Source organism: Triticum aestivum, chromosome 7D (assembly GCF_018294505.1).
Source record: "Triticum aestivum cultivar Chinese Spring chromosome 7D, IWGSC CS RefSeq v2.1, whole genome shotgun sequence".
NCBI lineage: Eukaryota > Viridiplantae > Streptophyta > Magnoliopsida > Poales > Poaceae > Triticum > Triticum aestivum.
Genome location: NC_057814.1, coordinates 463946515 through 463959364, shown reverse-complemented (window position 1 = coordinate 463959364; position 12850 = coordinate 463946515). Strand labels below are relative to the sequence as shown.

Here is a 12850-nt window from a genome sequence, read left to right as displayed (position 1 = left end):
CCGCCTGCCGAAGTCCCCGGGTCGTCCGCATCGAGGAGCTGCTGGACACGCTCCGCCATGCAGCGTCGCTCGTCACCCTCCAGCTGATCCATCTCGTCTGCTGCCGCCTGGGAAGCTCGTATGTTCTCCACGGGCGTGGCGTAGACAGGGCGGTCTACCCCGAACATGCTGGCGACGGCAGCGCCACGCTGTCGGACCGAGCCAACGCGGCTGGGCCCGCCAGCAGCCGGTGTGCCGCCAACAGTGCGGTCGATCTCGCGCTGATAGGCCTCGGAGAGGCGTCTCATGGTGGCCAACTTCTTAGCGTTCTCGACGAGCGAGACGCGGTGGGCCTCTAGCGTCTCGGCGTCGGCGCCTGCCTCGATGGGAGTGGACAGGTCCCGCATTACCGCCTGCAACAGGTCTTGAGCAGTGCCATCAGAGGCTTCGTCGTGGCTGATGACGAGCACCTCCGTGACGGTGCTGCCGCCGCTGTCGGCACGAGGGAGCGGGTCGTCAATGATCACCATGTTGGTGGGGAAGGCGTCAAGGGATGTCGTGTCGGAGTCGACAAGCATCGGGTCGGTGGAGTCGATTGACTCCAAGTCGGAGGCCGGCTCGTGGGCGATGTCGAGCTTGCCAAGGAGGTCGAGGAGGCAGCTCTCGGAGCTGGCTGCTCCCGCGTCGGGCGCGGGATCATCGGCGAGGCGGATCTCGCCGATGAGGTCAGCGAGGCAGCTCACCGCGCTGGCGAGCTCTGCGCCATGCAGCGCGTCGGTGTGAACGCCATCAGGCGTGCCAGGCTGGTTGCGCTCGCCAGGGAGGAACAAGGTTCCCGTCCAGAACAGATCTCCGGACGACGGTGCACTTAGCCCCACGGTGGGCGCCAAATGTCGGGGATGTCGTGCGACATAGGCCAACGGGTGGCTTATCATGGAGGGGGCTAATAGTACGTCGCCAGTGCCAGAAAACGGGATAAGGCGCAAACATGCCCGCCGGCGAATCTTACCCAGGTTCGGGACTCTCCTAGGAGATAACACCCCTACTCCTGCTCTGCGGGGTCTCCACATGATCACTCAAGCGACAATGGTGGCTACAAGCTTGCCCCTTGAGCTGTTTCTCTAGAGGGGGAGAAGAACAAGACTAGCCCTAGCTTCCTCTCTATGTGTGTGTGAGTGGACTAAGGTCCGAACTAGGCTCTACCCTTTGCATGGGTGCCTTGGGGGGTTTATATAGGCCTACCCCCCAGGGATACAATAGTAATCTGGCCGGGTGTAGGACCCGGCTGTCAGTGTCTCTGGCCGCCGGCTTCTCTGCCGGTTGCTGGGGCCCGCCGTCTGGTGGGTCCTGCCGGCTGTCGCGTACTTCACCGACAGGCCGCGCCCGCCGCTGGCGGGTTTGGCCGGCTGCTTAGTACTGTGGCAATGCCACTGATGATGTGTGCTTTGTCGGGGGAGGCGTGGCTACAGTACCGCCGCCTGGCGGGCGTTCACTGTAGCCACTTCCCGTCTCTTCAGATTAATGGCGCCCAGACTTTGAGGGAGGGGGAGGGCCACCTGCTGGAAGTCGGCCTCGCCCTACGCCGACTGGCCTGGGCTCGCCGCCTTCTGGCTTCTCACGGACAGGTAGGGCCCGCCGCCTGTGGGCCGTACCGACAGCCAGTAGTGGGAGTATGGCCTTCTCTGCCATGAGTGATGTCATGGGCCGCGTGGCAACAGTGCCGCGCCGGGCGAGGGATGTCCGCCCGGTGCGCTGCACTGTGGCCACGCTCTGACCGGGATTCGGGGGTGGCAGGCTGCACTGTAGCCACACCCCGTCTCGTCGTAATTATGTGGGTGCTAACTTTGAGAGCGTGAGGGGCCGCCTGCTAGGAGTCGGCCCATCTCATGGCTTTCTTCTGAGGACCGCCGCCTTCTGGCAGCTGGCCCCGAGAAGGTGGCTCTTCATCCTTGAAGCTTGAGGGGCGCAGCTGGCCCCGATGACTTGAATCGCCATGGGGAGCAGATGAGGCTACCCGTGGTCGTTTACTCCGACAGTCCTCCACCACGACCTTCGTCTTGAAGAAGGATCTCACCACAGCCGCCGACAACTAGGCATTGGCAGCAAGGTAGGTAGACCAGGAGGCACCACCACCACGAGCGCCTCGGGCCGTGGAGGAGGACGAGGAACATGTATCAACAGTACATAAGCCGTCTGACAATTGTTTCCTATCAGACGTATGATAAGGAGTGTTTCTATACATATTGCCTCTACAAACTTTCCTCTTGATGCTAAACCATATGTAGCTGAGTTAAATTCCACAATTGCTGACATTGATATTCTTTTTTTCAATTTTTCGATGTAAAAGCTTCTCTGAATCCCTTGATGGTCCTTTCTTTCCAAAATTTCTAAACATCACGGAGCGTAAGTTCATGTACTCCCAGCATAATTGACTCCTCTTTATAAACTATTACTCCCTTTGTTCTTAAATACAAATTTTTTAAGATTTTAATATAGGCTACATGCGGATGTATATAGACGTATTTTAGAGCGTAGATTCATTCATTTTGCTTCATATTGAAATGTCTAAAAACACTGATATTTAGAGACAGGGAGAGTACACATCGTACACTGAAAAAGAATGGACACATCAAACTACTGTATCCCCAGTGCCCGCTTCCTTGCCCGCAAACCGACTTCGTATACTCGAGGTACTAAAAGCAGGTCCATTTGGACCCCCTCGTGGCAATCCTACGCTCTGCTCTGAAGTCTGAACACCTACTGAATACTGACCACCCAGTGGTCGCTGGTTCTACGTGCACGAGGTACGGGTACAGATTCCAACAGACGAACCTTCAACTTGAACAGATTAAATAAATCTCAGGACGCCGTGATTGTAGCGGGCGTCGTGCTGGCCACCGCGGCCGGGAAGATGCCCTGCCCCGGCGACAGAATCGCTCGCGGGTCGTACGTGGCCTTGAGCGCGGCGACCCTGTCCCATTTCGCCCCGAAGTGCCGCCTCCAGCCCTCCTGCGACGCGTGGTGCGGCAGGTACTGCTTGCACCCGATGCCCGCCCGGTCGCAGAGCCCCAGCGCCGCCTCGTTCTCCCTCTCCAGCCGTTCCAGGTCGCCGGCGGCCACCGCCGACCGGAGCAGCCCGACGGCGTAGAACACGTCCTCATCGGGCGTCACCGTCGTCATCCGGTCGTCCCACCTGTCCCTGTTCATGGGGTACATGAGGATGAGCCCCACGGGCCTGGTGCCCCTGAGGACGCCGTCGAACACGCCGGCGGCGAAGTCGTGGATGCGCGACCTCGGGACGAAGAGGTTGAGCCACGGGTGCGGCACGTCCCACGCGCCGGCCGACCGGAGCTTCTGCTCCTCCTGCCCGACGCGGTCCAGGAACTGCACGTACGACGCGTCCCTGACGAACGCGAACCCCGGGACGAAGCTCAGCTCCTCCAGCAGCGCCTCGAGCTTCCGATCCACCGTGGAAGCAGAGCCGTCGTCGTAGTACATCGCGCCCTCGATGTAGTACACCGCGGATGATCCGGTGCCCAGTGCGAGCTCCGTCAGACGAGCGAGCTCCGCCGCCGAGAAGAAGGACGACGACCTCCGGCCCTCCGTCAGCGTCCGGTTCAGCTGGACCTGCCCCTCGACGTAGTCGAACCCGGCTCCGTTTGATATGAGCAGCTCCTGGTCAGCGGTAAACTGGTGCACGTCCGTGTAGGCGAGCCGGACCCACTTGACCCGTTTCGGGGCCCGCTCGAGCCCGACCCGGGCCCGGGTTATCACCCCGAACTGGCCCAGCCCGCCCAACGCCCCGTAGAACAGGTCCGAGTTGTTGCCCGGGGAGCAGGTGATCATGTCTCCCGTGCCTGCAGCGAACACAGATTTAGTTATTTAAAAACAAAATGTCGCTGCACTCGCGTGCACTAGTTAATGAAGGACAAACGACGTGGACACTAGTCGCATCGACCGGTACACAGAATGCGTGCCACCATGCAAAAAACCGGTACCTGTGACGACGTCAAGCTCGCGCACGTTGGAGATCTGGGGGCCGTGCCGGAACACCTGCCCGCCTATGCCGGCGTTGGAGAGCGTGCCGCCGACGGTGATGCGGAGGTAGTCGGTCCACACCCGTGGCGTGAGCCCGTGCTTGAGCGTGGCATGGAGGACGTCGAACCACAGCTGCTCGCCGCCGACATCCACGTACATCCCATCGATGGACACATTTACACGGTGACCATGGTCACCACGCCCCAGCGAGGGCATGTCGACGACAATGCCGCCCGGGGCGAGGGCTTGTCCCCTAGAGGAGTGCCCTTTTCCACGCGGCGCCACCGTGAACGGTGTCTGCTGGTAGAGTGAAAAGCGGATTAGAGCAGCTATGTCGGCGGGGGAGACCGGGTGAAAAACACCATTTGGGGCGGCCTCCACAATGTGGCCAAAGTCCGAGGAGGCTCTGGCCGTCAAACTCCTGTCGGTATGGATTTTCGACACAATGTCAAGAGCTACGAGATCATCATCGAGAGCGCCAAATGCCGGCGCTCCGAGATGTCCGACTGTGGAGAGGAAGCCGGTGACTACGAGCAATGTAGCAAAACGAGCTATCGGCATGTTGCTGCAATAGATGTTTGGGATGTGAGTCGTGTAGCTTGAGTTTGCTACTTGCATGAGCTGAAGGAGATGTTGGTGTGTGCTCTCATGTCAAGAACTCCTACATATTTATAGTTGCACCCGGCGATGCACCAAGAGCTGACAAATGCCGGCAGGAGCCGGGTGTTGCTAATTGTTTAGGTTTTGAATATTCCTAATTGACTTCTGCCAAAGACAAACATATGGTCCTAAAAATAAAGCATGGTCATAGGCCCCTAGTTTGACTCTACAGAAGACCTCAATGGTTATTGGTCTATACAGAATCATAGAATCATGATAATTCAGATTTGGCAAAGCCCAACCGACGAGATTTAAATAGAAGTGGTTGGTAAATTTGTATATGATGAGGCACAAATAGATCATAGTGGAAAACAGGTCGATTTTCTTTTACTACGTAATTAGATTAATTAGTAGAAAATAGGATGAAAATTGTTTTTTTTTCTTTTTGAGGGGAAAGGATGAAAATTGTTCAACATTCCCCAAAACACTCGATACACATCAAAATGATGCACAAAACTAAGCAGATTAACTTTGACGGGTATGAAGTATAAGGTTCACGAGATCCAATTAGTCTATCATTTGATGTGTTTTTTTTACTTTGTCCGAGACACCATTTGATGGATTCTGATCATATAATTTTATTTATTTGTGTATATTGAAAATAAAAAAAACCCTCCGTTCCATAATTATTGTCGTGGTTTTAATTGATAGGAAAAGTACTACATAATTAGTATCAAACATGCATGTTACTACATAATTTTTAGGTAATTAGAGAACTGCCAGTAATTAAGCATTAAATATCTTAATGAGAAATGCTATACTCCCTCCTATTCGAATTAATTGATGCAACTAAAGCTGCGTCAGTGAGTACAACAGATTTGTTAGGTAATTAGGGAACTATCAGTAATTCAAATTTTGCTTCACGCTTTTCATGTCCACTCCTAATTAATGCAGGTTAGCTGCTGGGTGCAGATGACATTGGCGATACCAAATTCTTGTTACTACACATAACATAGTTATATCTTTTTTAGCATGCACAAATTGTTTTTGACATGATAAAAATATATTATTTGTCCTTTCTCGTGTCCATTAGTGAAGAGCATGTATATAATGGGTTTGGTTAGCAAAAATCTGTCTTCTGTGCTATGTACACCACACATCGGTAAGGTAATATATTGTTGCATTTAGAGCAAATCTAACCGGGCGACCCATTTCATCCGCCCACGTCCGTTTGGGTCGCCGCGGACAAAAACGATGGACCAACGCGTCGACTCATTCATAAAACCCGTCCGCTACGCGTTCGCGCGGACCCATTTCCAGTCCAAATTTGAGCCTGAAATGCGTCGGCGCGGATGCTAAGCAGACGCGCCGCGCGTCCCCTCGGTGTCCGTCGCGGCCCCACATGTCAACCGGCCAACAACCTTGAGCGGTCATAATTAATGCGGCCACCTACCGAGGGCCCGCCTGGCAGTGTGTGGAAGGGCCACCACCGTCGTCGGCGCCGCCCCTCGTCGAGCGCAAGGCCTAGCCGGAGCCGGAGCTGGAGAAGGAGCGCGAGCCAACGCCCACGCGGAAGCGGTCACCACCGCCCCCACTTGGCCCGAGGAGTTCTATTCGTGGACCGACCAGCTCGGTGAATGGGTGAGCGCGCCTCCCTGCTACTTTACCTTCACAGTGGAAGAGGAGGCGGTCCACCTTGAGCGTTGGAAGGCGCATTGGATCGTGGAGGAGGGGGCCAACGCTGAGCACCAGATGCGACGGGAGCAGCAGCTACGCCGCGAGGAGGAGGAGGAGCGCGCCCGCCTCGCCGCAATGCCGCCTCCGCAGTAAACGTCGGAGGAGGTTGTCTTGGTAGCCTATCTAGCCATGTTCGGTTGGGCTGGGCCACCTCCCGTCTTCATCGATCTCACTGGTGGTGACGGCGACAAGGGCAAGGGCAAGGCGGTCTACTAGGGCAGCGTGCGGGCATTTATTAGAGTTTTTTTAATGTTTAGTTATGTTTAAGTGGACTTTGGTCGGCGTTTGACCGGCCATTTATGTATAATTATGCTTAATTAAGTCAGCTTCGGTCGCGTCGGCAAAAAGGGTATGCCTCTGTTGGCGCATCAGCCGATCCAGATAAAAAAGCGAACGTGTGAACCAAACGAAAAAAAAGAACGAAAACGGATAAAGCGTGCATCCGTTTAGGTCGCCGCGTTGGAGTCGCTCTTATGATTGAATAAGTGTAATAGTGACCAGCAGGTTTTTTTCAATACATATAATTATCTCTAATCCAACAGTCAATTTCTTTTGAGAACGTAGACACACGCGCGCACCATAGACACACACGTTCATCGACGCAGGCATCACAAATGTCACGCAATTGGCGTAAACTTCTTGCCCCTTTAGGCTAGTCATAGTGAGAGTAACTTAGCTAGTAATATAGTGCATTTCAAGAAAATTCTGCTTATGTGACAAGTAATTAATGAGATGCGGCAACATAATATATTGCTATAACATAACGCTTTCCAAGACAAGATGAGTCTACGAGCTAATAAATGAAGCCATCTATGATACTACTATTACGTTACTTTGCATTATGAAGGTAATAACTTACTAGTGTCATATGCATGACACTAGTCTAAGGGGGTGTTTGTTTCCAGGGACTTTTTTGTGTAGGGACTAGAAAAAGTCCCTCTTAGAGACTTTTTTATCAAACGGGAGGGACTTTTTAGGGACTAAACTAGACATTTGAGACTAAATGAAGAAGACTCTCAAGAAGAGTCTTTTTTGGGACTTTTTGAGACTTTTCCAACAATGTTCCTCCATGCATCCATTGACCCGCCATCCCATGGTGTTGTTTGATTGTTATTTTTCTATATACTAGGGGCAACATGGTCATTTAATAACCTCTAGGAAGGGACTAGGGACTTTTTAGTCTCTGGAAACAAACAGGGAGAGATTTTTTAGGGACTAGGGACTTTTTAGTTGGGACTAGAAAAAGTCCTAGGACTTATGAACCAAACAAGGCCTAAGTTACTCCCCACTATAACCAGCCTTAGAAGAAGGTCCCTCTTTAATACTCATGGCAGCCTGGTAGACTGGAGGTAACCACCATACTAGTCACCCAACTAAGGGTTTGGTTCTCGAGTGTTTTACTAATTTGACTACATTTTCTTAATTTTTTGGCAATGAATACTCTCTCTCTCTCTCTCTCTCTCTCTCTCTCCTATGTTCTCTTTCTTTTGCATCCTGTGTTGTATATGATCTAGAAAGTAGTGCTAACTTCATGTTACAATTGTTAACTCGATAAAATCCCGATAATTAGATCCGCAAATAGTAATATGGATCTGATTGAAAAAAGAACAGAGTGTAGCTCGCAAGTATTTGGCCCCTAGCAGCCTGCTAGTACCCAACAAAGTTGACCTTATTATATTTTTCTGTTTGTTCGATGTTTGAGAGTGGATTCATTTTCTTTCCTACAGTGAGGGAGCACAACTTAGAAAAAAAAGTAAGGGGGCGACTTTCAGATTATGAGGCTTTGAGCATAGATGTTAAGGCGTACCTGTACTTGAGAAAATCAGGGCTAGAGATATGTCAACCGCTTGAATAACCTCCACGGATTAGTGGTGGTCATATAAAACAATTCAACATTTTATTTTTGCAAAGGGGGGCAATTCAACAGTTTCTGCAACCGTAAAATACCAAATTCAACACGTAAATGCTTCCCATTCATGCACAAACGAAAATTAATCTATCAAAATTTGTCCAAGTCAAGTACATAGTATGGCATTATTATTATGGAAAGGCATGAGAAATGACGATTTCAAAGAACTATTACCTCTGTTCTAAAATATAAGACGTTTTGGTAGGCTAAAACGGCCATTCAAAACATTTCCTATTTCGGGACGGACGTAGTACATGGTAAACGCACTGATGTCGCACTGGTTAAAAGGCTGCCCTGAATCCGGACGAGATGACTCGCGCTTGTGAATAGGTAGTTGTTAAATTAACTTAAATCAAATTGTGCCATGCAATCATGTCAATGTGTACATTTGTCTTTTAGTTGTTTATTGCCAAAAAAAGTTTAACTAACCCTAAGAACTCTCAATGTACAACCCGTCAAAGTAGATTATTTTTGGACCGGCTAAAGGTCAGTAGCCTGAAAATAAATCTCACACTAGTCAATTCACCACGTGTTCTTCCTCGTCCACCTCCTTGTGACGTACAACTACTGCTCCCACCGGCCAAACCTGTTGGGGAACGCAGTAATTTTAAAAAATTTGCCTACAATCACGCAAGACCTATCTAGGTGATGCATAGCAACGAGCGGGGAGAGTGTGTCCACGTACCCTCGTAGACCGAAAGCGGAAGCGTTTTTATCAACGCGGTTGATGTAGTCGTACGTCTTCACGATCCGACCGATCCTAGCACCGAACGTACGGCACCTCCGTGTTCAGCACACGTTCAGCTCGATGACGTCCCTCGTACTCTTAATCCAGTTGAGGCCGAGGGAGAGTTTCGTCAGCACGACGACATGGCGACGGTGATGACGAAGTTACCGGCGCGGGGCTTCGCCTAAGCACTACGACGATATGACCGAGGTGTGTAACTGTGGAGGGGGCACCCCACACGGCTAAGACAAATTTTGGAGTGCCTTTGGGGTGCCCCCTGCCCACGTATATAAAGGAGGGAGGAAGAGGAGGCCGGCCCTTGAGGGGGCGCGCCAAGGGGGGGAGTCCTACTTGGACTCCCGGTCCAAGTAGGATTCGCCCCCCCCCTTTCCTATTCCAACTAGGAGAAGGAAGGGAAGGAGGAAGAGGGGAGAAGGAAGGAGGGGGGCGCCGCCCCCTCCTAGTCCAATTCGGACCAGCCCATGGGGGGCGCGCAGCCACCCGTTGAGGCCCTTATCTCCTTTCCCGTATGGCCCATTAAGGCCCACTACTTCCCCTAGCGAATTCCCGTAACTCTCCGGTACTCCAAAAAATACCCGAATCACTCGGAACCTTTCTGATGTCCGAATATAGCCTTCTAATATATCGATTTTTACCTCTCGACCATTTCGAGACTCCTCGTCATGTCCGTGATCTCATCCGGGACTCCGAACAAACTTTGATACATCAAATCACATAACTCATAATACAAATCGTCATCGAACGTTAAACGTGCGGACCCTACTGGTTCGAGAACTATGTAGACATGACCAAGACACATCTCCGGTCAATAACCTGTTGGGGATCGTAGCAGAATTTTAAAATTTTCCTACGCTCACCAAGATCCATCTATGGAGTATACTAGCAACGAGGGGAAAGGAGTGCATCTACATACCCTTGTAGATCGCGAGCGGAAGCGTTCCAATGAACGAGGTTGATGGAGTCGTACTCGCCGTGATCCAAATCACCGATGACCGAGTGCCGAACGGACGGCATCTCCGCGTTCAACACACGTACGGAGCAGCGACGTCTCCTCCTTCTTGATCCAGCAAGGGGGAAGGAGAGGTTGATGGAGATCCAGCAGCACAACGGCGTGGTGGTGGATGTAGCGGGATCTCGGCAGGGCTTCGCCGAGTTTCTGCGAGATGGAGAGGTGTTGCAGGGGAGGAGGGAGGCGCCAAAGGCTGTAGTTTTTCTGCCCTCCCTCCCCCCTTTATATAGGCCCCCTGGGAGGGGGGGCGCCGGCCAGGAACCCATCTACATGGGGGGGCGGCGGCCAGGGGGGAGACTTGCCCCCCAAGGCAAGTGGGGCGCCCCCCACCCTAGGGTTTCCAACCCTAGGCGCAGGGGGGAGGCCCATGGGGGGCGCCGCAGCCCATTAAGGGCTGGTTCGCTTCCCACTTCAGCCCATGGGGCCCTCCGGGATGGGTGGCCCCACCCGGTGGTCCCGGTACAATACCGATAACCCCCGAAACTTTCCCAGTGGCCGAAACTTGACTTCCTATATATAATTCTTCACCTCCGGACCATTCCGGAACTCCTCGCGACGTCCGGGATCTCATCCGGGACTCCGAACAACTTTCGGGTTTCCGCATACTCATATCTCTACAACCCTAGCGTCACCGAACCTTAAGTGTGTAGACCCTACGGGTTCGGGAGACATGCAGACATGACCGAGACGCCTCTCCGGTCAATAACCAACAGCGGGATCTGGATACCCATGTTGGCTCCCACATGTTTCACGATGATCTCATCGGATGAACCACGATGTCGAGGATTCAATCAATCCCGTATACAATTCCCTTTGTCAATCGGTATGTTACTTGCCCGAGATTCGATCGTCGGTATCCCAATACCTTGTTCAATCTCGTTACCGGCAAGTCTCTTTACTCGTACCGCAATGCATGATCCCGTGACTAACGCCTTAGTCACATTGAGCTCATTATGATGATGCATTACCGAGTGGGCCCAGAGATACCTCTCCGTCATACGGAGTGACAAATCCCAGTCTCGATCCGTGCCAACCCAACAGACACTTTCGGAGATACCCGTAGTGTACCTTTATAGTCACCCAGTTACGTTGTGACGTTTGGCACACCCAAAGCATTCCTACAGTGTCCGGGAGTTGCACGATCTCATGGTCTAAGGAGAAGATACTTGACATTGGAAAAGCTCTAGCAAACGAACTACACGATCTTTGAGCTATGCTTAGGATTGGGTCTTGTCCATCACATCATTCTCCTAATGATCTGATCCCGTTATCAATGACATCCAATGTCCATAGTCAGGAAACCATGACTATCTGTTGATCAACGAGCTAGTCAACTAGAGGCTTACTAGGGACACGTTGTGGTCTATGTGTTCACACATGTATTATAATTTCCGGATAACACAATTATAGCATGAACAATAGACAATTACCATGAACAAAGAAATATAATAATAACCATTTATTATTGCCTCTAGGGCATATTTCCAACAGTCTCCCACTTGCACTAGAGTCAATAATCTAGTTACATTGTGATGAATCGAACACCCATTGCGTCCTGGTGTTGATCATGTTTTGCTCTAGGGAGAGGTTTAGTCAACGGATCTGCTACATTCAGGTCCGTATGTACTTTACAAATATCTATGTCTCCATTTTGAACACTTTCACGAATGGAGTTGAAACGACGCTTGATATGCCTGGTCTTCCTGTGAAACCTGGGCTCCTTCGCAAGGGCAATAGCTCCAGTGTTGTCACAGAAGAGAGTCATCGGGCCCGACGCATTGGGAATCACCCCTAGGTCGGTAATGAACTCCTTCATCCAGACTGCTTCCTGTGCTGCCTCCGAGGCTGCCATGTACTCCGCTTCACATGTAGATCCCGCCACGACGCTTTGCTTGCAACTGCACCAGCTTACTGCTCCTCCATTCAAAATATACACGTATCCGGTTTGTGACTTCAAGTCATCCAGATCTGTGTCGAAGCTAGCGTCGACGTAACCCTTTACGACGAGCTCTTCGTCACCTCCATAAACGAGAAACATATCCTTAGTCCTCTTCAGGTACTTCAGGATATTCTTGACCGCTGTCCAGTGTTCCATGCCGGGATTACTTTGGTACCTTCCTACCAAACTTACGGCAAGGTTTACATCAGGTCTGGTACACAGCATGGCATACATAATAGACCCTATGGCCGAGGCATAGGGGATGACACTCATCTTTTCTCTATCTTCTGCCGTGGTCGGGCATTGAGCCGTGCTCAATTGCACACCTTGCAATACAGGCAAGAACCCCTTCTTGGACTGATCCATATTGAACTTCTTCAATATCTTGTCAAGGTACGTACTCTGTGAAAGACCAATGAGGCGTCTTGATCTATCTCTATAGATCTTGATGCCTAATATATAAGCAGCTTCTCCAAGGTCCTTCATTGAAAAACACTTATTCAAATAGGCCTTTATACTTTCCAAGAATTCTATATCATTTCCCATCAATAGTATGTCATCCACATATAATATGAGAAATGCTACAGAGCTCCCACTCACTTTCTTGTAAACACAGGCTTCTCCATAAGTCTGTGTAAACCCAAACGCTTTGATCATCTCATCAAAGCGAATGTTCCAACTCCGAGATGCTTGCACCAGCCCATAGATTGAGCGTTGGAGCTTGCATACTTTGTTAGCATTCTTAGGATCGACAAAACCTTCCGGCTGCATCATATACAATTCTTCCTTAAGGAAGCCGTTAAGGAATGCCGTTTTGACGTCCATCTGCCATATCTCATAATCATAGTATGCGGCAATTGCTAACATGATTCGGACGGACTTCAGCTTCGC

At 51.2% G+C, this 12850-nt stretch overlaps 1 protein-coding gene across 1 annotated transcript; it reads right to left on the bottom strand.

Moving 5' to 3' along the window:
- Nucleotides 1–2650: 2650 nt before the first annotated feature.
- On the bottom strand, nucleotides 2651–4578 carry LOC123169883 (cytokinin dehydrogenase 10-like). Its single transcript, XM_044587744.1, has 2 exons — nucleotides 3978–4578; nucleotides 2651–3836 (listed from the first exon to the last, which is right to left on the bottom strand). The coding sequence occupies exons 1-2, from the start codon at nucleotides 4576–4578 to the stop codon at nucleotides 2839–2841; spliced, it is 1599 nt and encodes a 532-aa protein (XP_044443679.1). The 3' UTR covers nucleotides 2651–2838.
- Nucleotides 4579–12850: the final 8272 nt, after the last annotated feature.